At 45.5% G+C, this 26,699-nt stretch overlaps 1 protein-coding gene across 1 annotated transcript in view; it reads left to right on the top strand.

Annotated features, from left to right (window-relative positions):
• Window positions 1-405: 405 nt before the first annotated feature.
• The window catches only part of atp2a3 (ATPase sarcoplasmic/endoplasmic reticulum Ca2+ transporting 3), a 38,648-nt gene continuing 12,354 nt past the window's right edge, over window positions 406-26,699 (top strand). The window contains exons 1-11 of the mRNA XM_079738476.1: window positions 406-760; window positions 10,279-10,296; window positions 10,668-10,750; window positions 13,858-13,962; window positions 14,521-14,659; window positions 18,542-18,622; window positions 19,090-19,175; window positions 19,672-20,136; window positions 23,346-23,434; window positions 24,702-24,804; window positions 25,154-25,285. Coding sequence (XP_079594602.1) covers window positions 643-760; window positions 10,279-10,296; window positions 10,668-10,750; window positions 13,858-13,962; window positions 14,521-14,659; window positions 18,542-18,622; window positions 19,090-19,175; window positions 19,672-20,136; window positions 23,346-23,434; window positions 24,702-24,804; window positions 25,154-25,285 — 1,419 coding nt within the window. The 5' untranslated portion in view covers window positions 406-642. The remainder of the gene's footprint in view (window positions 761-10,278; window positions 10,297-10,667; window positions 10,751-13,857; window positions 13,963-14,520; window positions 14,660-18,541; window positions 18,623-19,089; window positions 19,176-19,671; window positions 20,137-23,345; window positions 23,435-24,701; window positions 24,805-25,153; window positions 25,286-26,699) is intronic.

Raw genomic sequence — 26,699 nt, 5'->3', positions numbered from 1 at the left:
GTCCCCCCCAGCCAATGATGAATGGGCAAATCCATTTAAATTGACTCTATTTAAACCTGAAATCTAATTCCAAATGGCTTTCTTAAGAAATCTTGGTGAGATACAAAACCAGGTTGTACCATGAGATTGGCCACTTTTTGAAAGGAAATCCTATTTGACAATTTATCAGACAAGACATTATTTTAAAACATCCTCTGTGCACGGAAAGAGTTTCATCTTTGCACGGCCGAACAAAGAAATTGTTCATGCATTCTTTACACTCAGCTTCATGACCTACCAAAAAAAAGCTTAGGGAACTACACTCTCCTCAGGTAAATATAGCCAATAGGAGCTCGAGGGGGAGTGTTCAAAGGCGCGCCCTCACCAAAGAGGCGGTCTCGTACGACAGCGACACAGCCAGCAGCACACCTTCAGACGGTGATGAAGTAGGAACCGGATTCTGCTGTGTTGAGCAATAGCCGAGGAGGTAAACCCGAGGTATCGCGGGCTTGCCGAGAGGGGAGAGCTGACAGTCCCGACGGACGGACCTCGACAGTTTCAAACAGTCCATTGGTGGAAGTTACCGTTTGCTCATTGTTGTCATAATAGATGCTACTAACAACTACATGCATTTCGCTCTAATTGTTTAGCCAGTCCACCAAGATGGAAAATGCGCACACTAAATCGACAACCGAAGTTTTAGAGAACTTCGGTGTCAACGAAAACACTGGGCTGACACTGGAACAAGTGAAGACACATTTGGAGAAATATGGACCCAACGGTGAGTAGTTTCCCGCCCCCGATATGTTTTCTATGTGCAACTCAAAACGTACGCGCATTTATTATACCTTTTTTTTTTTTAAATATACAAGGCTAACCTGTGTGCTATGCTGCCTTCACATTGCTCGGTACGTTGTTGTTTTTCATTCGAGATGCCCACAATAAGTCACAGCCCATGTTGATGATGTCGTTTTGGTGAGGGCACGTTTCGCTGGTTAAAGTTGACCGTGTGATGAGGCTGCGCATTGATACGATGCACCTTGTCGGACACAGGCTACTGGATCAATAATCATAATAATCAACCGCAATTTGATTGAAAAGTACATGGTTTCTTGTTCATATTTTATTATATCTATCTGAATTTTCTTCTTCTTAATCACGCTGCTTCATCTTTCATTTTCACCCTGCCAATAAACAATATTCTAGGTGAATAGGATAAAGCAGCACTTATAGGACATCACACAGAAATATGATGTCTTTAACCTCATTCGAGATACTGCCAAACTTAAAGATAAACGGATCACTTGCGATCTTTGACGCTGACACAAGGAAGTGTAGTAATACACACAGTGCCAGATATTGGTTTGGAGATGAAGAAAAAACTTGAGCAACCTGTTTCAGATTTCTACAACGGAACAACTCCGTTTCATATTACCTAATCTAAGTGAGGGTGGAGATACATTAAGAGTACTGTTCTGTGTTTGTGCGTATGTGCTCTGCTTTTTAAAATATGTACTGTATATCCTACCATTTGCAAACAAACTCATCAGCTCTAGCTTTAGAATACAAGCTATTGACATATGTTTTATTTTATTTGGGCAAATCACAGACCAAGTTTCACATACCTGCTCCAAAGCTGATGTGTTAAAAGTGCACAATGACAGGCTGGACTAGTTCCTTCCCGGTAGGGCTACCTAGCCCCTTTTTGTAATTTGCATGTGTTGCCAAGCTGTGTGAGTAGAGCAGCATATTGTCCCAATCAAACAGTAGCCCTTTTGTTGCACCCAGCACTGCACTTAGGGGCCTTTGATGACTTCATGGAAAAAGAAAACGTCTCCACCACAGATATCATCTCTCTCTCTCTCTCACTTCTGGACGTGCACTTCCTGGCTGTATGTGCAAACGGATCGCTCAGATAGCGCCGCTACACGCAATGGCCTGTCTCTTTTTAAAAATTTGTAAACACTAGTTGCAATGCCCTCAAGCATTTTATTGCTGCCTCAGTATGTAGAGATTAGTGGATGATCTGTCCTCCCCGACTGATTTACGGCTGTATTATAACATCAATGACTGTGAGATTGCATTCATTGTTTGGGGGAGGGATCATTACCCTTGCCTTTCACAACTCACTGATGTGTTTGCCCCCCCCCCCCACCAGTCACAGGACGGGTTAACACAGAGCGATATTATATATTATTATATCTCTATCCCTATTATATATGTGTGTGTATGTACGGTATGTATCTTCTGTTATATATGCTATAATTGAACGACTTCTGCCACTACAGGGTAGAGTTTACTGGGACCGGAGCACTAACCTATCGAGGAGCTGAGAACTAGAGCTCACTAGGCACCACAGCACTATAGAGGGTTTTATTGGCTGTTCCTCTTGAGTGTCGCAGGTAGATTTGAGACAGGAAGAATAGAATGAGAGCGCAGTCGTGACCTGGACAGCACGTCCTAGAAAAGGTGTGTGTGTGTGTGTGTGTGTGTGTGTGTGTGTGTGTGTGTGTGTGTGTGTGTGTGTGTGTGTGTGTGTGTGTGTGTGTGTGTGTGTGTGTGTGTGTGTGTGTGTGTGGTCAAAAACAAGTATGTTTATATAATATAGAGAAATGGATCTAAAAGTCAATGATTGAACACCGTAACGGGTGATTTCCCTTGACAACAAGATGAGAAATTTGACGAGTGTAAGCCTTACGCCTCATGTCCACTCAACAATTTGGCATAACCTCAGTGTAAGTATGCTTATTTAAGGCCACGTTTAGCATACCCACTAAGCATTAAAACAGCACTCTGTCTTTTCTGCTTGCATTATAAAATACCTTTTTGTTTAATCACTGTCATTGATTAATCTCTATTTTCCCTCTTTTGAAAGTCAACCTGTAAAGCATCTCTTTGAATGTCTAATGGTCTACACAAAGGACATTTTTTATGGTTGTGCTGCAAGTGCTTAAGTGAAGCGAGGACGAGGCTCTGTGGGTGGCACTGGAAGTGTGTCGTCCAGGCTTTCTGCTATATTGGGACATTGTCGCCTCGTTTTGGCTGGCTTGTCCACTACCTAACTGGGGTCTAGGACATGGGCTTCTGTAAACTATGTTCTTTACCGCCCTGAACTGCGAATATGCACAGACAGAGAATCCTGGCATAAATGATGTGCTTGTTTGCTTTGCCTCCATGAATTACATCCTCTAGTCACTGGCTTCTCTCTCTTTGAGGATGTATGTGAGAAGTAGGTTTGTTGATTGAATCAGCGATGCAGCCACTGCCTATTTAGGGAATATGAATATGATTTGCATGTTATGGGCATGTTTTTCTTCGAGGAAAAATGTCATGAACTTTTTAACATTGAGTTAACTGGCCGATGTATCCGCTTTGAAAGGTACTGAAACTCGTATGGTCATCCTTCCCAACCCAGAGTGTGACATCTTACTCATTTTACCATCAGAAGCTGAACACTGACTTAAAAGAATGCTAAGTCACTTGCAGCACTGTAAAACATACAAATACAAAATGATGAACCTAAGCAAAGCTCTTTATATTCTTTCATTAAGGTGGTCTCAAACTGTTCCTGACTATTCCCTCTGGCTATTCGTCATTAGGTCTACAGTATTAGTTAAAAACGTATACTGCATAAACATTATCTCTCTTGCACTTGACTTGAAGCAATGGAAAAGTCACTACAACTTCCTCTATCTACCCGCAAGGCACCGTGCTCTCCCTCTTCCTGTGCTACCCCTAGCAGCATGACACTTTCCGCTCCACTGACTTCAACCAAAGTTTCAGTTATGGTTCTCTGCTAGCTTCTTGCAAGTGGTAGCACGTATCCCAATACACACCTTCTCTACTTTGATTTCCTGTTCCATTTTAGCAGCAAAAAATGATGTCATAAACGACCTTTTTTCGTGTCGAGTAAAAAGGAAAAAGAAATAGCAGTTGAGCAGCTCAATAAGTAATGCAGAGTCTTTTGGGAGATGAGTCACTGTCCCCTAGTGGGCCGTCGCGTTCGCTGCCCCAGCTGCACAGCGCGCAGAAGGGAAGCACCGCCATGCTGCGTTGAGCTGTCGCTCGTCGACACTCGACTCAAATTCATACCTCCTCCCACCTCCTGCAGTTACCACTCAACCAAAAATCCATTGGTTGAGGATAGTGTGTGTGTGTGTGTGTGTGTGTGTGTGTGTGTGTGTGTGTGTGTGTGTGTGTGTGTGTGTGTGTGTGTGTGTGTGTGTGTGTGATGTACATCGGGACATCACCATGAACATCACGATCGCCACCTTTTTTGAAAGAATGCTAGCATTGGAATGTTTGTTATGTTGGTAGCCATGGCTATTTTTGGGTCATTGTTTAGTAATTCAATGTGAAATTATTTGTCTTTATGGGGAGACATTGTTGTGTTTGACACTGCCATGGCATTTCTCATGTGAGACATAGAAAAACAAAGATTTCATTAGACTAGGTCCCGGTTTATGTGAGTTGATTTTAGGATTTGACATCACTGCGACTCTCTTCAGTCCTCTCAATATGGTGGAGTACCGGCAACAGAGATTCCCATTTTGATTTTTGCATAAAGTGAGATAGACCGTAAGGTATGGGAGAGAGGGGGGAGAACATGCAGCAAAGGACCACGGGCAGGCATCAAACCCGGGTCGCTGCGATCTGGACTGACCCTTAGTGGTACACTCTCTACCCGATGAGGCCCCTCATGCATTCTGACGTACAAGCCCTTTTCAGTGAGTGGTGATAGTGTAGTAGTCAAGGTATTGGTATTCCAGCTGCAAAGGTTTTGGGTTCGAACCCCAATTTCCTGCCGTCTACCTGAAGCATCCTTGATAAGCAAGATGTCTACACCCACCCCTGTTACACTAACACCTTACAGCTCCTGTCCTTGCTAACATGTAAAATAATTCCCCTGTAAGTGGCTTTGGATATAGGTGTCTGCTAATTGTGACTAAATGGTATTTTTCCTGCATTTGCCTGGCTGGATGTTTCCCTTTTTGTTTGGTTTTGCAACAGAGGTACAGGCAGCCAGTTGCCTGTCAGGGGATCTATGTTTTAATATTATCTCATGATATTGCACTCTTTGCCCTACTTAGAGCAGACTTCTCACTACATATTAATTGCAATAGATTGCAGTAGGAAATTGCCGCAACATGGTAATAGTACAAACTACTTCCCTTTCTTCGTTTTCTTTTTTTTTTTAACCTTGGAACTACTTTATTTGTGAACTGTCAAACCTTTTCTGCTGTACCCTTCATTGCATTGAATGAAAACAGTGTTCTGGATAACAGACCCAAAATAAACTGAAACTACTAGATTGTTGAGTTTAGGGCCCAGAGTTTAAATGTTCTTTTGCCTCACTTGCATTACTTTCAACACCATGCAATTTATAATTTTACTCCTACAAACAATTAATTTCCAAATATGTCATAGTAAATGTAGGGTTCCCTGGGAACAGCAAATGGAAATGTTTATGACATTCCATTTGATGAGCTATGTTATGAGCTATGTTATAGCTCATAATGTTATTAATTCCTACCAGTTACCTTTTCGAGGTCAATGTGACACAGCCAAAGTGAAAAGATGTAGTTTTACGGTTTCGGGTACGCTCTCTCCATCCACTTCTCCTCTACTCCACTCACATTTGTGTCTATGTCTTCTGAAATTAGAAATGTATATTTTAGATAAGCCTAAATATCATAGGCTTCAGAAAGAAGCAGCTCTGACACAACGAAAGAGGACACAATTTTGACACAATGAATCTAGCCAAGCCAGCCTATATGGAACAAGAACAACATGTCGCTCAAGGACAACAAATGGGAACCCTACATGGTTCCATTTGCTGTAGATGCAACCAACTGTCAATCTGAGGATAAAGTAGAATTCTGACTCGACCTGCTCCAACCCATTGACTTTACAGCTTACCCAAGCGTTTTGTAATGGCGGTGATGCCAGGACTACTAAGCTATAGCGTGTTGCTATGGGAAAAGAACAGTGTTTCAAATTTGGCTAATGTTATAGCTCATAATGTTATTAATTCCTACCAGTTACCTTTTTAGAGGTCAATGTGACACAGCCAAAGTGAAAAGATGTAGTTTCACGGTTTCGGGTACGCTCTCTCCTTCCACTTCTCCTCTACTCCACTCACATTTGTGTCTATGTCTTCTGAAATTAGAAATGTATATTTTAGATAAGCCTAAATATCATAGGCTTCAGAAAGAAGCAGCTCTGACACAACGATAGAGGACACAATTTTGACACAATGAATCTAGCCAAGCCAGCCTATATGGAACAAGAACAACATATCGCTCTAGGACAACAAATGATCACAGATCTATTAACATGGTTCCTAATTCGTTGTACCCGATAGTGGTGAACTTCTTGTTTCTGTTGAACTATTATTTAAAGTGCATGTGGTGTGTGTATATGTGAATGTGTGTCTGTGTGTGCACCATATGTATAAACACTGGCAGACACCAGAACGGAAAATTTTCTACATGCAAGTTCCCCTTTCTCTTACTCACAATATGAGCCTCCTCTGACTTGCCTCCTTCTGCTACAAGCAACACCAGAACTTGGCCCCAGAACTGTGTGCATGTGATGAATCCAGACTGATCCCTTTCCGCCCCCTGTCCCTTTTTAAAAAAGAATAATCTGCAGATATTCTCACTATATGTGCTTAATATTTCTTGCTGCAGCTCTGCTAGTGAAGGTAGAAAGACCTGTTTGGTAGAGGGGGTAGCGATCCTGACCATGTTCCGCTGGGGAATACGAAACGTCTCCTCTAAATGCCATGACGTTAACTCCTAATGTCACGCAAGGGCTGGCTTCTCCCTGCGGTCGTCCACGGTAATGAATTCACTGGCCCAGAAGAGGGTCTGAGTGGATTAACCACATCAAATATAAATTACAAATGAGCCCTATTCTCATACCTGATCCCAATCTACAACGCTAACCAATGGGAGTGACCTCGCTGTCCGCAGAGGAGGAGAAGATCTGCACACGCCTCTCTGCCACTGCCACCTTATAACTTTTTGTATTTTTCATTACATCTTTTTGTATTATGTGACAAACGTGAGCAAGCTTTATCTAGTGGTGTCACAACAGCAGAAGCTATCTTTAGGTTACTCCTTGCCCCTGTGTTAAGCACCTTCTCCACGTCATCGCACCCTGGGTCACTGTCACTGTTTGGGGGGTGGGGGTCAGTAGTCGTGTCTCCCAGGACCCCTGTTCTAATCAGCTGGGAACTCCAGGACTTCCACTTGGAGGCAAGCCTCAGTCTCTGTTGTGCAAGTTCAGTTTGAACTGTCTGGAGTAAGTGCAGACCATTGTGTATTCTTTGTAATTTTATACCGATATGGAAAGGCTAAGAATAAATAAAGAGGCTGAATTACTATTGGCTAACTTGGGTGCAATCTACAACATTTACAGAGGTTGTAAACAAGGTCTTGGAAAGCAGTTTCGAACGCCGGTTGTATTTAATTCAAGGCTGCCTATTGCATAACTATTATTTTGGTGGATTTTGGTGGACCTCAGCTCATGACATAGTAAAACCACATTTATTTTCCCTGTGTTTTGAGTCAAGTAACCACGGCAACACGATTGAAAACACTCGAACCAAACATGATGTGACATTTAATGGTGGGTGAATTTTTATTCTGTGCGTGAGAGGATTGAGTGGGGTCAGAAAAGGCTCCAGTTCCATTTTGAGAGCTGGCAGACGGTTAGATTACCTGTTTTTTTTCTCTTTTATTTATATATATATATATATATATATATATATATATATATATATATATATATATATATATATATATATATATATATATATATATATATATATATATATATATCCGTCATCCCCCCCCACCACCACCCTACTCTCATGGAAAGCACCCTTTGACTGTTAACTGTTGTTGGCAACGGTTTCCAGGAAGTGTTTCCCCTCCGCTCTGCACACCTCGCTCCGGGGCCGTAAACAAGCTGGCTTCCACTATTCATTGTCTGGCAACTGAGGGGTATCATGGGTAGAGCTAGTGAGAGAGAGAGAGAGGGAGGGAGGGAGGGAGGGAGGGAGGGAGGGAGGGAGAGAGAGAGAGAGAGAGAGAGAGAGAGAGAGAGAGAGAGAGCGAGCGAGAGAGAGAGGTGAAGTCAGCACTAGGGAATGTGCCTGGGAAGGCCAGAGCTGACAGGGCCCAGATGACTGAGGGAATCCTTGGCTGGGGGAAGCCGGGGAACCCCGGTTAACCAACCCCAGCTCGCCTTCCCTCCCTTTTTCCCCCTCTCCCTCCCTTCCTCTTTCCTTCCCTCCCTACGTCCCTCCATTACCGTACGGTCCCTCCTTCTTTTTCCTTCTTTCCCTCCCTCCCTCCCTAGCCCAGTTCTACCCTCTGTCCCTCTCTTCCTCCCTCCTCCTCTCTGCCCTATTCTCTACCGCGTTTGACAGCCTGTCGAAGCCTGTCACACCAGTGGGGGTGTAGCTAGTCAGCCAGCCAGCCAGCCAGCCAGCCAGCCAGACTCGTAAAAAACGTGCTACACAGGCACAGTGAGGCACAGTGAGGCACAGTGTAGGGGAGTAAAGGAAGTGGGTGACGGACCACTGGAGCAACAGAAAGTGCCCATTTCTCCTCCACATTTTTCTTGCCAATGGCAGTTCAGAGAGACACACACACACAGAAGTACTGCTAGATATTGGAAATACAGACATTGTGCTATTTATATTATTATATTTAACCCATTTGTGCCGGTTGCTGCGCGGCGCAACATTGTATCTAGTGGATACAATGTTGCGCCGCGCAGCAGCCGGCACAAATGGGTTAAATGCAAACCCTGGAGAAAAAAGGTCTTTGTTTTGTATTGAGTGAGAAAGGTGAGACATGATGTCGGTGACTGACCTAATTTTCCTTCGCTATCACATCCTATTGAAGTGGGCAAAGTGCGTACTATGCAACATTGCTATGGCGCATACATAACAACACACAGCCCTACTGGACTCCAGTGAGATGGGTTGACTCAGCATTACTCCTCGGTTAAACCAGCCTGTCTGCCATTTCTATTGGCCAGACTGATGTTGTACGAGCATGCAACATGATTTCGATACCATTGTGGGTCAATGATTGGGAACATTTAGGTCTCATCTTTGTGTGTAAAGTCTTCTTTTGTCTCAAGTGTTGTTATAACTATGTGTATGACATGAATGTCTTCACCACCATTTGCTTTATCTTGGCAACATGAATGAAATATATAAAAGAATATTAGCTTTTCATGTAAACATATTTATTTTTCCCAAGAATAAGTTATCAACCAATTCCGTTATTTCTTTTTATGTGGGATATCTAGTAGTCGGTTTGCATTGTTTGTTTTGCACTCTTTGCTCTAACTTAGTTTGTAAGGCAGGCAATTAACTTGAAGATATTTTAATCCGACCACCAAAACAAACCTCTTGGTTGCTAGTGGCAACACGCACACAGTCCTCTTTAGTTCACGCTGCAGCACACACAGGAGCCAAGAGATATTTAAATAAAACGAATAAATGATTTATTTCCGATGCTCGGGACATGTTTTCCGCGGGTGCCGTTGAAAGGAGACCAGACCACTCTCCAAACTCACGCTTGGTCAGAAACGCATCAGAGGGAACACTCTACGTTTCCACTGGCGGGAAATGGGTGATGTTTAGAGGGGAAAGAGATGGGACGTATTTAGCTCCAGGCTCTGCCTGACCCATGTGGTCCAGTTAATTCTGCTGCATGGTGGGGGGGTATAAAAAGCCAAACCATAATGGAAAAAAGTTGGAGTGGCTTCATCGCTTCACCTCTTCCTCATCACTCATCAGATGTTTTTAAATGTGCTGCTTTGCTATGCTGTGCTAATCTAAGCTGTACTAAGCTGCTTAAAATAGCTAGCAGAGTTAAAATATGGCAAGCAGTGCAATGTCTGAGGTTTAGTCAATTCGGAATAGTGTTAGTCATTTTGCTGTATCTTCAAATTATGATTGTGTGGATGAATAAAGTACAATTTGAATACTGAACTCCGGCCACTCCTCTCGGTGTATGTGTACATTTTATTCCTACCATATTGGCATCACTTCTTAAACATGATGCTGCTTCATTGTATGTACAGTTTTAGCTTTATTTGTGTTTCTTTGTGACCTTCACACAGGCACACTCTTTTGTTCAACAAATAAAATGAATCCAGTTACTATGTTTTTTGTTCCTTCTGTTCTTTTGAAAAGCTACAATGACCCTGACCTCTCCTTCTTTCCTCCCTCCTTCATCCCTCCATTCTGGTGTGATGGGACTCCAACAGAGCTCCCTGCTGAAGAAGGTAAAAATATCTATTTTTTTCTGCTGTTCACCCTCCCTGATAAATAAATCCTGATCTAGGGTTTATTATTTTCCCTATAGTCTCCTTGGTAAACTTTTAGACGTGTGCAACATGTCTCCGCCAACAGAAAAACACTCCCTAACCCTATTCGATCTCCCTAAACATTTCTAAGCTTAACTTCTTAACTCCTTCTTGATGTTTGGCCAAATCAACCACAGACGGAATATAAGTCAACACGTACTCAAACACGGTCACGCCCCATGATCCCATGGAAACATGTTAAGTGTTGTGTGTGTGTGTGTGTGTGTGTGTGTGTGTGTGTGTGTGTGTGTGTGTGTGTGTGTGTGTGTGTGTGTGTGTGTCTTCTCCAGGCAAGTCCCTGTGGGAGCTGGTGGCGGAGCAGTTTGAGGACCTCCTTGTCAGGATCCTGTTGCTCGCTGCATGCGTGTCCTTTGTAAGTACCCAACCTACTCGCTCTCTCGTTGTGCAATTTGAACTTTCACCCAACAGCCAGAAAGTGTATTCAAACAAACAACAAGACGACGTGTTCAGTATCATGATCATATTACTGTATGAGTGCTGGATGATACATTTCAGGCAAATTTAGGATACCATGCTAAATGAAGAAATAACTAAATGTGGAAAAAATAAAGATGGTGGTCTGGAAGAAGAGTCGTCGTTTGGACCAGAGATGCATTTGACGGGGGCCATACGTTATTCTACAAATGAGCCCAAATAATAAACGCTTGTCAGATGAACCCTTAGTTCTTCAAGCAATGCAATGCAGTGGGAGTTAGTTAACCAGTAGATCTGGCAGTGCTTTCATCTTGTAGTCCGGCCAACTCTCTCTCCCCATCTGTTTTCCTGCACCATCTCTTTAAAACTTACCATGATCGATCGAGCGTTGCAGGATCGCCTCCGTCGTGAAGCCAACCGGTGGATTCAGTCGTGTGCCAACAACTGAGAAATATAACTGTCAGTGTAGAATTCATAATGAGCAGTATGAGTTGTATTAATGCTTCTGAAACGATTCCGATATGGGGCTTTTCCTAATGTACACAACGCGTGTTGCAGGACTGATGAGGCTTTTACAGCAACTGTTGTGTTCAGGAGGATGTTGACTCGGGCCGGTAGTTACTGCATGGCAAATAAAGGCGTTGTATAGATGTCAACAGACAATTTTATTCCATTCATTGTCAAAGGATTTCCCCCCATCGCTGTGGGGCGGTGTCGGGGGGGGGCAGGCAGGCAGATTGCAGGCACAACTCTGGTAAACTCTCAAAGGCCTTAAACTGCGAGCATGGTCCTAGCCAGCCAGCGGAGGTGGTGGGATTAGCTGGTTGCCGGGGAATCCTCCCTGCATAATGACTTTTTCCGTCTATTACAGTCCACTTCGGAGCCTCGGGCTGGAATCTCCGGGCTATTTCTGAGTGTTGGAAAACCGCTAACTTTGTGTATATGACATAATGTATATTCCTGTGTGCCCTGGGGCCTGGAGCGAGCCTCCCCCCTCAGGGCTTTGGAGCGGAGGCTTGCCTTTTCCTAATGTAAATTGGCTCTTGATGGTGTTTTTAAATGTGTTGTTTATAGTGGAACGAGGCCCCTCTTCTGCTGCACCGCTTGGAAAGCGTGCCATGCCCTCCTAATACTACTACGACTACATAGGGCACGTCCTATAGCGGCCTGGCATGGAGTTACCCTCTTATCTTAACATCACTGGTGTTCTGTTTCACTGTGACTCTTTTGTGTCAATTTTTCGTTTTTCCTACCTTTTTTTTTTTTTTTGAACCAGAAGTGCTCCAAACATTTTGAGGCTCTTGTGAAATCAGATCATCCGTGTTGAAACTCCCTTGATTGCCCTCTCCATGGTCTTGTTTTTTCGCCCGGTCCTGTGTTTACGGCCGGAACCGGCCGCCGCCTGTCCACTCTGATTCAGGGAGCCCCTGATTGTGTGTGAGGTTGAAGCACCGCGCTGGTGGGACCGCGGCACCTGGCTCATTTGTCTGTCTGGTTGAATGTTCCCGAACGAGGCTTGATATCTGATCTCATGACCGCTTGGTTTGCATGAAACAAAGGTGGATGGATGATGAGGTTTTTCATTTTATATTTCAAGACGAAGGACAGGGAACCGTACCCGTGCCGATGCAAGGTCATGCACTTTTCCGGGGAAAGGTTGTAAGATTGTGTTGATTTGTTTAGCTTTATTTTGATGTTGATTTTGCATACATTTCTTCATAGTGAAATGGTTTTGCTGTTTAAAAACAATTGCCACATGCATTTGTAAATGTGTGCTATCAATGGTCACTAAATGTGAGTTATTTATTCAGGTTTGGATTGGGATGCCTTTAACGGTGTGGTTTAATTTAAGTGTTTATAAATAAGATACATTTCCAACTAATTTCAGTTTAACAGCTTATTTTGTAAGCTGTAGAACTAAAAACTTTTTTTTTGGCAGACAAAACATCTGCCCATTAGTAAGTAAGTAATTAATCAAGCTGATTAACTTTCACTCTCCTACTCTAAGAAACGTTTAATGATAAAAAGGTGTGTGTGTGTCTGTGTGTGTGTGTGTGTCTGTGTGTGTGTGTGTGTGTGTGTGTGTGTTTGTGTGTCTGTGTGTGTGTGTGTGAGACGCAGGTAAGAATACTCTAAATTACCATGGAAACAGCTGGAGGTGCGCTGTATACCGGAGTGTATATTCCACCATGGGTACATGCTGTGACGGACCAAGTTGTAGTTTGTTTGTATAATTAAGGATTTCTTTATTAGTTGTAGAATGATTAGGGCATATGGCGCACCTAACTACAAAAAACGACTAACTAAAATATAATTAGTAAACTCTCCCAAATAACAAAGGATTTCATCTCTTCCTTCTTGCATTTCCTTACTTTCTTTCTCCCATCAATTGCGATATAAAATGGGCTTGCGGTGTACAATGGTTCTTTTTGACAAATGAATATGTAAACTAGACTTGTTGGTAACCAAGTTGTCCCTAATGTGACTCTTGAATGAATTTACTCTTAATTTAATGATCTTAGTACACATAGCCCCAGATGGGCACTCTCTTGTGTTTATCGCTGACCCTGAGAGCTGGAAGCTGCTTCTAGCTGATTTTAGATTTTCTCACTTTCACTACATTACTCCTGTCAACTCTGCTAACTCGTTGCCTCGAAGAAATCTATTTTTTCTTCCAAGGCAGGACTTTACGAGGTCTCTGGGACCCCTTGCTCTGTGGCAATTACCTTTCAGTGGCGCCATCGTCGTTGCTATGCTTGGAGAAGTACGCAGGCACTTAAAGTATATCTCCTGCCTTTATCAAGCCTGTTCTCGCTGACCAGTGCAAAAGGATGTGGTTACCGAGGTTAGGATTCACGTTCGTAGTTGTACTTTTTCCTCTCAAAAGCTTGGAGATAACATCGTCACATCCTCCGCAAGACAGCGGAGGTCTCTCGACATTTATGCTCTACCGTTTCAACAGACGAAATGGTTCCGAGAAGGTTGTGGCTTTACTTGTGTGGTGATGGGAGGGACACCGTCACGACCTGGCTGTGTTCCCCCCAGGTCTTGGCTCTGTTCGAGGACGGCGAGGAGACCACCACCGCCTTCGTCGAGCCCATCGTCATCCTCCTCATCCTCATCGCAAATGCCGTCATCGGGGTCTGGCAGGTAATGTGTGTGCATGTGTGCGTGTGTGTGTGTGTGGGGGATTCAGGTTGGGGGTCTTCATCTTGGTACGCAGGTGCAGGCTAGAATGAGTTAATATTTGAAACATGTTACCCTTCTGAACTTTTCTTTTTTTACATTCTGTGCCAGGCACCTTTTTATGGAGTTATAAGCTAGAAAATTTAATTTATGCAGAGGCAAACGGGCTAAGATGGCCAACCTGCTTCAAATGTGATCCTATCATTAAAGTATTTACCTTTTTATTGTTTACTTAAAAATGTATTCTAGATGTGAAGCCACTCAACGGTATTCTGTAGTTTCCATTTCAAACTGGCATATTGCATCAATAAATATGCATATTGATTGATGCTGCCTTCCTTGGATAGTTCTCTAAAAAGCAGGGATCAAGAAAGCCTATCATTATTTTATTTTTTAATTGCCTTGCCTTGTTCAACATCGTAACCCCCGCCTCACTGCCTAGACCCCTCCAGCCCTGCACCGGCTCTAATCCTGTTCTGGTCGGGGTTCCCCATGGTCTTTCTGTGCTTCTCTCTCTCCCAGGAGAGGAATGCCGAGAACGCCATTGAGGCGTTGAAGGAGTACGAGCCGGAGATGGGCAAGGTGTACCGGATGAACCGCAAGGCCGTCCAGAGGATCAAGGCTCGAGAGATTGTCCCCGGAGATGTAGTGGAGGTTGCAGGTGAGCCTCCAGCACCACGGCCGGCACAGTTGTGCGCGTGCGTGCGTGCGTGCGTGCGTGCGTGCGTGCGTGCGTGCGTGCGTGCGTGTGGCCCCCCCTCTATTTAAATTTCCACAGCTTTCCCCCTTTCCTGCTCTTTCCATACTCTCAGTCTCACCACCTGGATACTGCTCAATGTTTGTCAGTTTCCCTCGCCATGCCCCACATATGAGACACATACACTAAGCTTGCTTATGTGTCGGCTGCCTAGTATAAAATTAGACCTGTTGTCACTCTGGTTCCAGAACATCTGTGCGTGACACAATCACTCACTCACTCCATAGAACTAGGTACACTACATTCATGTCCAAATATGCATCACACCATGCACTTATTAACTTATAAGCCAAACCCTTGTACTCCTCACTGGCTCGGCTGGCAGCTCCTCTCACGAAACAGCAGGAAGGTGACGCCTTCAGGTTGTGAATGAGAGATACAGCTTTCATTCATAAGCACTGGCATCGCCGCGCTCCGGTACGTGCAGCAGGCAGAGCGGAGCCTCGCCAGCTCTGAATGAACCGGGTGCTTACTGCAATGCAGTCATCGCCCCACTCTATTTCTATACACTGAGTGGAGATTTAAAGGGACAAGTAATTCTTACAACACGCTTTGGTAGTCACTCAGGAGCTGTTGTGGATGCTTTGAATGAAAAAGAAAATGAGGCGATATTAATAATGGCAAAATAATGAATAAAATCCTTCTGTTATGGAGCTGGGATGGAAAATGAAACATTGGTGCGTGCGTGCGTGCGTGTGCGCGCGCAGTGTTTGATGGAATTCTGAGGATCAGAGCCAAAGTTGTCCAACTGAGACGCGTGTGCATGTACACGCACGCAGGCACACACACACGCACACAAGCAAGACAAGTCGGCACAGATGGGCTCTGAAATCCGACGCTCTCCCGTCTCTACCTCCGCCACGGCCGTCTCCCTTGCCACCATTACACAACAACCCGGGTGTCGCCATGACGACACCCCTCCATTATTTTATTTGTATGCTTTTTTTTTTTTTTTGAATTTCCCTTCGCCTGTGCGCTCACTTTGGTAGGACTCTCAACAAACCGCGATACGGAGTGAACCGTTGCGGTGTGTTCGTAGAGGAACGCCGTCTGATGTCGTTGCCTTCAATCTCATTCCCTAGGCCCCGCCCCCGCCCCCCTCCCCAAACATACCTGAAGGATACGCGGTCTGTTGAGAGAGGGGGACATGCTGCAAGCCTTTTGCCGCCTCTAGTCAGCCACATCATAACAATGGTTCCCTGAGCCAGCTGAGGCTACCTCCCCCCCCGACACAAAGACGATGAGTGACAGGCGCTAACGGAGAGACGCTGTTGCCTGTGAAACATGGCAGCCAGTGGCACGATTCTCTAAAAGAAGTGTTTTCGATGGCAGGGAATGGTCAGACTTGTCACTTCAACCCTAAGCTCCATCATTGCCAAGTAAATCGGCGATCATTTGACCTGACGTTTCTTTTTCTTCTTTTAAAATCAAGCCATTTTTCGACTCCCAGTATTTAATATAGACTTTCAGTCTGCATGATATGATGCTGTTGCTATGAGGAGTTTATATAGTGGTAAACACATGAGCAAGGTGACACACCAGTTTCTTCCTCCTCGTGTGTGTGTGTGTGTGTGTGTGTGTGTGTTTGAGATAAATTGCCGTGTTCACGCTGAGTGAAACTTGGTCGGTCTTTGTTGACTAAGAACAACTAGACGTTTACCTCATCACGTCCCCCCATGTCTCCTCCCGGTCCTCAGATCAGCCGCTGATTTCCATTTCCATGGGAACCCATAATGCTTTGGGGTAAAATAAGCCCTGTGAAGGTTTTTTCGGAAAAGGACAGCGTTGACTGAGGGTTCCTTTGAGCGAAGAACATAAATAAATTGACACACACACACACACACGGGCACGTGCGTGCGCGTTTCCTACCCTGTAGCGCACCAGTCTTCCGAACGGAGGTTGGTTCCCCAGGCCAGCACCATAAATCATGATACACTTTCTGGAACTTTCCTGGATGTGTTTATGAGTAGTAACTCAGCCAGGCTTTCGGCTAAAGAGCGTTTACACAGGGCTGGAAACCTACGGTGAGCTGTTCCACACACGCACACGCAAACGCGCACGCCCATGTACCGATCATGGTTAACCAGCACGTGGGTCTGGGCCGCCGTGCCAAAGAAGTTACGCAACACCTTGAGGTTTTGGTCCAAATGTACCAAATGGAAGAACGTACTGCAGCAGCCTGAACGGTCTAATTTTCTCATTTGTTTTTGGAGAGGCCTAACGCCACCGCTTCGGTCCACTTCAGTGGTTACTGGTTATCTAAATGGATGTGCAGTGGAATGAACTTCACACAGCGCAACCATTAAAGAAAAACAATAACAATGAGTAATGTTTAAGTGACTCTTTTATGTGTGTTGGTGTACAACTGTAAACAACAAGGGTGTGTGTGTGTGTGTGTGTTTTGGAAGCATGGCCTTCTGCGGGTAGGCGTTTCGCAAACCTCAAATTGGCTGCCTGCTAAACCGGCATTTGACTACAAATAAACCAAACCACCAATGTCCCCGAAACTATCTCCCACATTGTCCACACTCTGCAACGTCCCCACAAACAAAGGGCTCCGACGCAATGGAGAGTTGTTGTTTGGGGGGGGGGGAATGATGGAAATTGTGGAGGAATATGCAAATGAGAGCACAGAATACTCTACAACACGCAACACATTTGCACAAACACAGGCTGTCTTGCTTATTTGATTGTTTTCCTTTCTTCCCACCTCAGAAATGCCAAAAAAAGTAGTGAAGCCAGAGAGCATGATGGGGGGGGAAATAATGGAATTTCGAGAGTAATGGATGAAATTTCAAGAGTTCAATTTGAGAAACCAATCAGGTTTCAGGCGGTCTGTGAAAAGAACAACATAAGGAGCGAGGGAGAGCAAACGGAAACGATGGATAATTGTCCATGATAACTTGTTTCATCATTTTTGGAAGTCCTGAAGCAATTCTAATGTTAGGAATAAATTAATTCAAACAATTCCGCAGGGACATGAGGATGTAGACTTTTGCTGTTCCACATTAGCTACAAAGATGCAACATCAGAGTTGAGAATAATTGTATATTACTTGATTTTACATACGAGACACCGTTTTTTTAAAGGATCTATCCGTTACCCCATCCAGTCTCTGATGAACAAGAACACATAACTGTCGAACAACTTTACATCAAGCCCCTACAAATGTAAAGCAATAACAACTTTGTAAGGCATTAGGCACAAATGCTTGCATAACGGGAGAGAAATATAGCTCTAATATCCCACAACGGCGAGAGGGCATTTATTTATTTATCTTTGTGTCCAGAGATCTTTCAAGTGAGTTCCATTTCTCTCTTGGTCTCCGCGCCCCTCTGAGCGATGGTGTTATCCAGGCGGGCAGATTAGCAGAGGGAACAAAGAGAGCAAGATGGAGTAGGCACCATCGATCCTTCTGTTTTCTTTCTCTTTTTCCAAAGCGTGAACATGAACCGAGGCATTGTATCGAGCTGTTGTTTGCTTCACCACCTCTACCACCGCTGCTGCGTCTCCTGTGTAGGGTCTCCTGGACGGAGCGCGGACCTCACCCGCTGTCGGTTCCCTAGCCTGCGGGTCCACTGTCACTGCGTCACACACTGAAACGCCAGCTTATAAAACCGCAACACATTATTTTCTATTTTTTATATTAAGAGCTGAGCTTTCGCTGTCACGTCCGACAAATTGCTAACAAAATGTGTCCCCTGGTTTAGTCCCCCCTTTGTTTCGGTGTCGCATCATTTTCACCTCACCGTTGTGTTATGCCCCTTTTGTCAACGTGCTGTGTAGTTGGAGACAAGGTGCCTGCAGACATCCGGTTGACCTCGATCAAGTCCACCACCCTGCGTGTGGACCAGTCCATTCTCACAGGTACCCCAATCTCCTCCATCGAACACATGATCTAGTCTTGATTGTCTTTGATCAAAAGGAATTATCTAATGGATAATGTCAGCTTTGTTGTCTTTTAATACAATTAATTATCTAACATAATAAAATGATGACATGTGTGGCATTTACCTATATAGTGGTTTCACCCAATTTTTCAAAGATGGCAATTCAAGTTTAAGGCACAGTAACCCCCAAACAATAACCATATATACAAATTGAAGCGTAACGTTGCAAAAAGGTGATTTTATATTGGGTAAAAAGGGTTATGCCTTTAGTGAAATCACAAATGATTTCCTGTCCGTTATTCACCATGCTTTCTTCATCTAAGTCTAAATGACTATGACCACGATCAGATTTGTCCACATGACCTTCAAAAGTTCTGTCGGGGCCTATTAGTTTGACTCGCTTGGTGTACAGAAAATAACCCGGTGCTTCTTCCTCTTCTTCAGGGGAATCTGTGTCAGTGATCAAACACACTGACCCCGTTCCAGACCCCAGATCTGTCAACCAGGACAAAAAGAACATGCTATTCTCGGTGAGAGCCCCAACGGGACCTTAGTGGTGGCCCCTCATCTCTTTGTGACCGCATCCCGACACATGAGTCGTTTTGTGTTGTATTAATAAAAACGAACACGGTAAATGCAGTGCATTTGATTAGTTTTTTGGACACGTAGATGAGAATGTAGGGGTGAGACGCGTCGCTCAGGGAGGTCTACGGTCCCCTCAGTGGTTCACGACACGTAGCCCCAAGGGCAGACCGTAGGCTCTGTGGTCGAACCCAGATTGCAAAGCACTAACAACCGCTATGTTAAACCATTCCCAAACCAACAAAGATAGCTAGGGTAACATGCTACATAACTAAGTACTATTACTATGGCATACAATAAGTGCATACATTAAGTGTCAGGACGTACAACATACAACAAGTAGGAAGGGTGGGACAGGGTGGCTGAGCCACCGTTCCCTAGCGAAGGCTCTGTCCCATCCCCTCCTCAACCCCTTCCTCCCTTCCACCCTTCCCCCTCCCCCAGGGCACCAACATCGCGTCGGGCCGCGCCATTGGCGTGGTGGTGGCCACCGGCGTCACCACGGAGATCGGCAAGATCCGCAACCAGATGGCGGCCACGGAGCAGGAGAAGACGCCGCTGCAGCAGAAGATGGACGAGTTCGGCCAGCAGCTGTCCAAGGTCATCTCCCTCATCTGCGTGGCGGTGTGGGTCATCAACATCGGCCACTTCGGCGACCCGGTGCACGGCGGCTCCTGGATGCGCGGCGCCATCTACTACTTCAAGATCGCCGTGGCGCTGGCGGTGGCTGCCATCCCCGAGGGCCTGCCCGCCGTCATCACCACCTGCCTGGCGCTGGGCACGCGGCGCATGGCCAAGAAGAACGCCATCGTGAGGTCACTGCCCTCCGTGGAGACGCTGGGCTGCACCTCGGTCATCTGCTCCGACAAGACGGGCACCCTCACCACCAACCAGATGTCTGTCTGCAGGGTGAGTGGCGTCTGCGTCCGCCTGCACCCACGTATCGCTGACCAGGATAGGACGCAGGGGCTATTGCCCACGGGCGGGGGGGGGGGGTGACTTGTGTGTATGGGGGTTACTTTTGTGTGTGTGTGTGGGGCTGACGTGTGTGTGTGTGTGTGTGGGGCTGACGTGTGTGTGTGTGTGTGTGTGTGTGTGTGTGTGTAGGGTGACGTGTGTGTGTGTGTGTGTGTGTGTGTGTGTGTGTGTGGGGGGGTGACGTGTGTGTGTGTGTGTGTGTGTGTGTGTGTGTGTGTGTGGGCGGCTGACGTGTGTGTGTGTGTGTGTGTGTGTGTGTGTGTGTGGGGGGGGGTGACGTGTGTGTGTGTGTGTGTGTGGGGGGGGTGACGTGTGTGTGTGCGTGTGGGGGGGTGACGTGTGTGTGTGTGTGTGTGTGTGTGTGTGTGGGGGTGACGTGTGTGTGTGTGTGGGGGTGACGTGTGTGTGTGTGGGGGTGACGTGTGTGTGTGTGTGTGTGTGTGTGTGTGTGGGGGTGACGTGTGTGTGTGTGTGTGTGTGTGTGTGTGTGTGTGTGTGTGTGTGTGTGTGTGTGTGTGGGGGGGGTGTTGGTGACTTGTGTTCTAGACGGATGGAATGCTTGTTCTCTTCGGTGCTGGAGGCTCCAGTGCAGAACAGTCAGCGCCTGGAGCAGTGCAGCCTCTGCTGTAGACCACATACAGGTGGCCGCGTGTGTTATGTACTGCATTCCAGCAGTAGGCGGATAGAGCTGTGAGACGGGTGTTGAATACACAAATCCCGGGAAAGTCAACAAATATGGAAGGATTATTTAACAACAACTACTTGCAATACCGTTTAATATCCTTCCCCAGCTCCCAGTTCCATATTTCTGTGTATGTGTGTGTGTGTGTGTGTGTGTGTGGCCAACTATGATGACAGACTTCTTCCAAGTATAGCGTATATGCCAGCTATGCTGTTTATCTTGGCTGTCATGGGAGCTACACACACACACACACACACACACACACACACACACACACACACACACCCCGTTAGCACCTCTTCTGCTAACATCCTCCTTCTAACCTTTCCCTTAGTAAATGACCTTAAAACAACCAACCATGCAGAACACTTTAACACACTTTCAAACCTTTTCTGAGTTCAGTCCTCCAGCTGTCTACTGAGGGAGATCGACAAATTAACTGTTCCAAGCTAAGCACTTGAAGACGAGAGAGTTACTTTTGCCCTTTATGGCTTTATGGCTGTCTTGAACAATAATTGAACCATTCACAATGTTGCATTACCCAAAGAAATATAAAATGGCCAAATTGAACCACGTCTGGGTGTGTGAGTGTAATGAAGGCCCAAGTCTTATGTTTTCAGTGATAAGCTAGCTCAAAAAAGCTAGCGAGAGCCATGTCACTGTTATCGCTCAACATATGTCACATTATCAACATGTATGCAACATTCTCCATTCAAATGTGTATGGCATTAGTTATGCCAGTATCCATCTAACAGGCCAGTGATCATTACTATAAATCGACTATCTATGTAAAAAAATATAATTATAGTTCAAACCAGGGAGTCCAAGGGGGGTTACCATCAATCAAAGCTGTCATGTCTGCCGCGTTAGCCCCGTCTGTGTATCCAAGCACCCCTAATTGGGCCAGTTTAATGTGAGCTCTGAGCTAGCCTGTAGCGCAGAACCGGCAGTTGTCATGGAAAGTTGATCTCCTATCAACAAACCGGGCGGCCGGGAGCAGAGCACGACACAGAGCTCACAGGCATTCTCATGTGTTTTCTTTTCAGTTTTTTTTTAATAGTCTCTTCAAGGGCTTTGCTATTGTGTTTTGGTACCCGGGTCTCTGAGTCAGAAGGCTCTGGGATCCTTTGGCGGTTGGAATGTCAGAGTCAGGCACAAACTCACGGCCGGTCCTGGGGGTTGGTCTAGACATGAAGTGGTGTGTGTGTGTGTGTGTGTGTGTGTGTGTGATGTCGTCATGGCAGTGTAGTGTGGTCATTGTTTAGTAGGGCAACAGGAAGTTCAAACAGCTTTAATTTCATAACTCAATATACTACTCCTACCCATTCTTTCGCAAGCCCTCTTTCTCTTGATAAATGTCACGGCTTCCTTTTTTTGCTTATTACCAACACTGATTAAAGAAAAACTCCTGCCAGCTGTTTAGAAAATGAAACTGAAATACAAAGCATCAAAAACTTGGGCAGCAGCAGTAAGTGTGCCGTGGGGCCACTGTGTGTCGTTGCCCTAGCGACCGCAGCAGATCAGACGGCGAGAAAGCGACCGTTATGGGAGAGCGTCGCTTGTTCACGGACACACCGGAGCAAGCTCATTATAAGTCTATACTGTAAGGCCTCTGGTTTGTATGTTTGCTCTCTGGTTACTGGTATGGTGCTGGTCTGCACTACCTGTACACATTCACGCACACGCTGTGTGTCTGTGTCTGTGTGTGTGTGTGTGTGTGTGTGTGTGTGTGTGTGTGTGTGTGTGTGTGTGTGTGGGGGGGGGGGGGGGGGGGGGTAAATGGTCATTGGTAGGACCTCTGACAACACCACTCAAATCTGTTTTTATCCAGCCATTATTACTAAACGGGACATGATTAAAAACAAACTCACTGCATGCATCATCAGGACGTGGAAACCCACCCACCATCGCTGTTCTCCTTCCCATGTTCTCACATGACCTTAATGACTAGACGGGGAGTGGAAGTATTTGATCAATGGTTTCACCCCAAAGAAGAAGTAACCAAAGTTCAAGCCATCACCAGTGTCCGGTGTCCCCTTTAGCCTCCCAGTCCATGATGGCTGACGAGTGGAAAACAGCTGGTGATCGGGGCTGCTAGCTCCTAATGTCCAGTCCCACTCCGATTCTGGTTCTGCACTGTATCGCTGGGCTGGGGCTCTCTGTGTGTGTGTGTGTGTGTGTGTGTGTGTGTGTGTGTGTGTCTGCACACACACACACAAAATCCTTTGCCCACTCGTTGATATTTCAACTTTATTTCCACCTTTTATTCCACATGCTCATTCACTGCAGTTACTCACCATCTCACAGACGCGCAAAGACGCAAACACACACCGGTGCACAAACAGTGTGGGAGAGAGAGAGCCTGTTTACATTTAGCAGATATTTCGGCGCTGGTGTTGAACCCAGCGGATGAATCACCCGATGTACATTCATATCTCCCCGTGTTCTCGCCCGCCAGATGTTCATCGCAGACACGGTGCAGGACACCAGCTGTTCCCTCCACGAGTTCTCCATTTCCGGCTCTACCTACGCTCCCGAGGGACAGATGTAAGTGCTCCGCCAGGCCACAAGTTCGATTCCCACTTGTGTGTGTGTGTGTGTGTGTGTGTGTGTGTGTGTATCAGGCAGCTATAGTTGGTTTTAACCTTGGAAAATTAAATGAATTACGATTATTTGGAAATTGCCTAAATGTCAATATAGCAGTTTCTCTCCGCCCACGGTTCCAGGAGGAAGGACTGATCAGTCATTATCCTTATGATCTCAATGTGTTCTTGCAGCATTGCAGAGTACAGCGGCTTAAGTAGGCCATGATCTAGCTAGCAGATAGTTTGATCCTTGGCCACTGATTGGTCAAAACTTTGCCTGGGCTTCATCGGTTGCCATGGTAATTCTTGTGAAAACCATGGGGATGGTTTGAGATACCTCACAGTCACAGCAAGAAGTGTTTCTTGCCACTGTGCAAGATACATAACGAGATATAAAAGAGAGAGAGAGAGTACAATTGGTTGTGGTCCCGGTGATGGGGTCCCAGGCGGGCGCTAGTGGTTTGATTCCAGAAATGTCACGGTGACTCTGACCTCCGTGTGGATACCTCGGCTTTCTCTCATGCACTCCTGATGGTTGCCATCGCTTTCCCCTCTGCTAAATATAATGGGATGTTTGGTGGAGGCTTAAATACAACGTGCTGCTTGAAGATTTTCCTGTGAACCAGATTCCACTGAGTTGTTGTTTTTGGCGAGATCTATTGAAATCCCTTCCCGATCCAATCCCTTAATTCTTTTTTTTTTTTCAACTCTGTTAAATATTGGTTCACATATTAGGCACCCATTGTACAACAAACACAAAATAGCCATGTTTCCAGGACATGGCCGTTTTCTGCAGGCCATGGCATCTTGCCCTGTTTCACACATATCTCCATGTCGACATGCAAGCCAGGTACAACAAGACATCTGGGACCAAGTTCAGCCAACCTACAAAGCACCCCACATTAACGTTTTAGAGTAACTTTTTGCGTGTTTCGTGTAATGGGTATCTTTTCGAGTGTCCAAACAACAACAACGCACTGTTCAAAGGCTGTGTGCAGCGTTGTTTTAGCTGTTTGCTGGTGAGCTCTACATGAGTAGACGATCACTCTACAGGAGTATGTTTTGGCCAAGTGTAACTGTGTGGGAGCGGTTAGCAACGGCCGCAGTCCCTCAGTGGGAAGAGATCCATCGTTGTCATGCATTCTGTACTATTGGGTTGGAAAAACAGACACGCATGTTCTGCAGTCAACAATTGATCAAATTGTGTTTTTGTGTTTGTGTTTCCCCAGACTGAAGGGAGACAAACCAGTGCAGTGTGGGGACTATGATGGGCTGTTGGAGTTGGCTACAGTGTGTGCAATGTGCAATGACTCGTCTCTCGACTACAATGAGGTCATTAACACACACACACACACACACACACACACACACACACACACACACACACACACACACACACACACACACACACACACACACACACACACACACACACACACAGAAAAAAATTGGAAGTATGGTACTGCATAACGATCAGGAACGATTGAGCTAGTCATGGAACTGGTAGGCAAACCTGTTGTTTCCACATCTCCTCATGCATCCGTATTCCACAGTGAGCTTTTCTTTGCTGTAATTGCTTTAACGATAAGCTAATACTAATGTACCTGCGGACGTCTAGTATAGAGGTGGCTGCTTGGTGAATGACGACTAAAATTTTTGCGTGTGTGTGATGTTGTTCCAGGCCAAGGGGGTGTACGAGAAGGTTGGGGAAGCCACAGAAACGGCCCTCACCACCTTGGTGGAGAAGATGAACGTCTTCAAGTCGAACGTCACCGGCATCAGCAAAGTAGAGCGGGCCGGGTTCTGCAACTCGGTAAATAAATAACGCCTGCGCTAATTAGCCGTTGTTGATTGTAGATTAATTTGATTATAATTAAAGGTGCAGTGTGTAGGATTTAGTGCCATCTAGAGGTGAGGTTGCAGATTGCAACCAACTAACCCCCTCCCCCACGCCTCCTTTCCAATCTATGGTGGCCTGTAAGGTGTTTCGAAATGATGACATAATCTAGCACCACATAGAGTAGCTAAGTTCCAAGTGACAAGGTTTCTTGATGGATTCATAATTCGTTTTTAATTATTTAGTCTGTGTGGCAGTTGACTAGGGATGGGGATCATTAATATTCATTTATCGATACCATTTTCGATACAACACATCAGCTCGCAGCACATCTGAAACTTTATTTACTTTTTAAGATAACTAGCTTGTCTGATTACGATTAAAACACAGATCTCACAATTGGATTAGTATTTTTAACTGACGGGGCTAGCGACAATGTCTGTGTGTGCGATTACCGCTTGTAATTTGGTTGGATGATTAAGACGGGCCCGTCTGTGGTGTGACAGGAGAAGGAGGAGACTTTTCAACTCGGAGTCAGTCGAAGGTACTGCATTTGGCCTTTATTTGATGCACAATGCTAATGTGCTCGGCCATTGAGGTTGTGTTCCCACCTTTTACATAAATGATTTTCGCCCTTTTCGCCCATTCAGCCATCCTCGCAAGCAAAGGTAACTGCCAGACTTCCCTTGTTTTACCTGTAATACCTGTTTGCTAACAATCCCATTCAAACACATTGGTGGACACGCTGCAGTGATTGGATTGATTTGATTTAAATGCCGTGACGCGCTCGAGGGACACAACATTACTTTACAGGACATACGGCACAAAAAAATAAATAAATGACGGGACTCGATAGTGGTATCGATAAGCCCAAACGTTAATGATTTTCGGGTTTTGAAAAAAGTGGAACCGGGTCCTTGATAGAAGCGGGTTTCGATCCCCATCCCTACAGTTGACACCTGCCACACGCCGGCCAAGTGTCTTTCTCGGGCTCTGGCGACGACCAGGACACAGGGAGCTGTTGAATATTAGTTAGTTGAGTATAAGTTATTGTAGGGATAGAAGTTTGTTCCAAGCAGAGCAGGTGTTTCATGCTGACCTGTTGGAGCCCACTCCCAAGTGTGGTGACGGCTGGTTTTAATCTGTGGCCTAATTATTGGATGCTCCACAGGTGTGCAGCCTCACCCGGCCCCAGAGTCCAATCAACCTGACTCAGGGGGCCTGGTGAGCCTGCTTAAACCAGCCATCACCCCACACACTCCACAATAGGCCTTAGTATATCAGAATGCATCATGGGAACTTTTTAGTTTCGCCATTTAGTTTCCGCCATTTTTTGTTGCCTCCGGAGAGTGTTAGTAATGTTAAATCCTAAATAAACATAAACATAGAG

This window comes from Pollachius pollachius (assembly GCF_949987615.1).
Source record: "Pollachius pollachius genome assembly, chromosome: 6".
Taxonomy (NCBI): Eukaryota; Metazoa; Chordata; class Actinopteri; order Gadiformes; family Gadidae; genus Pollachius; species Pollachius pollachius.
The sequence above is the reverse complement of the archived record's forward strand: the minus strand, read 5'-3'. Positions and strand labels throughout refer to the sequence as shown.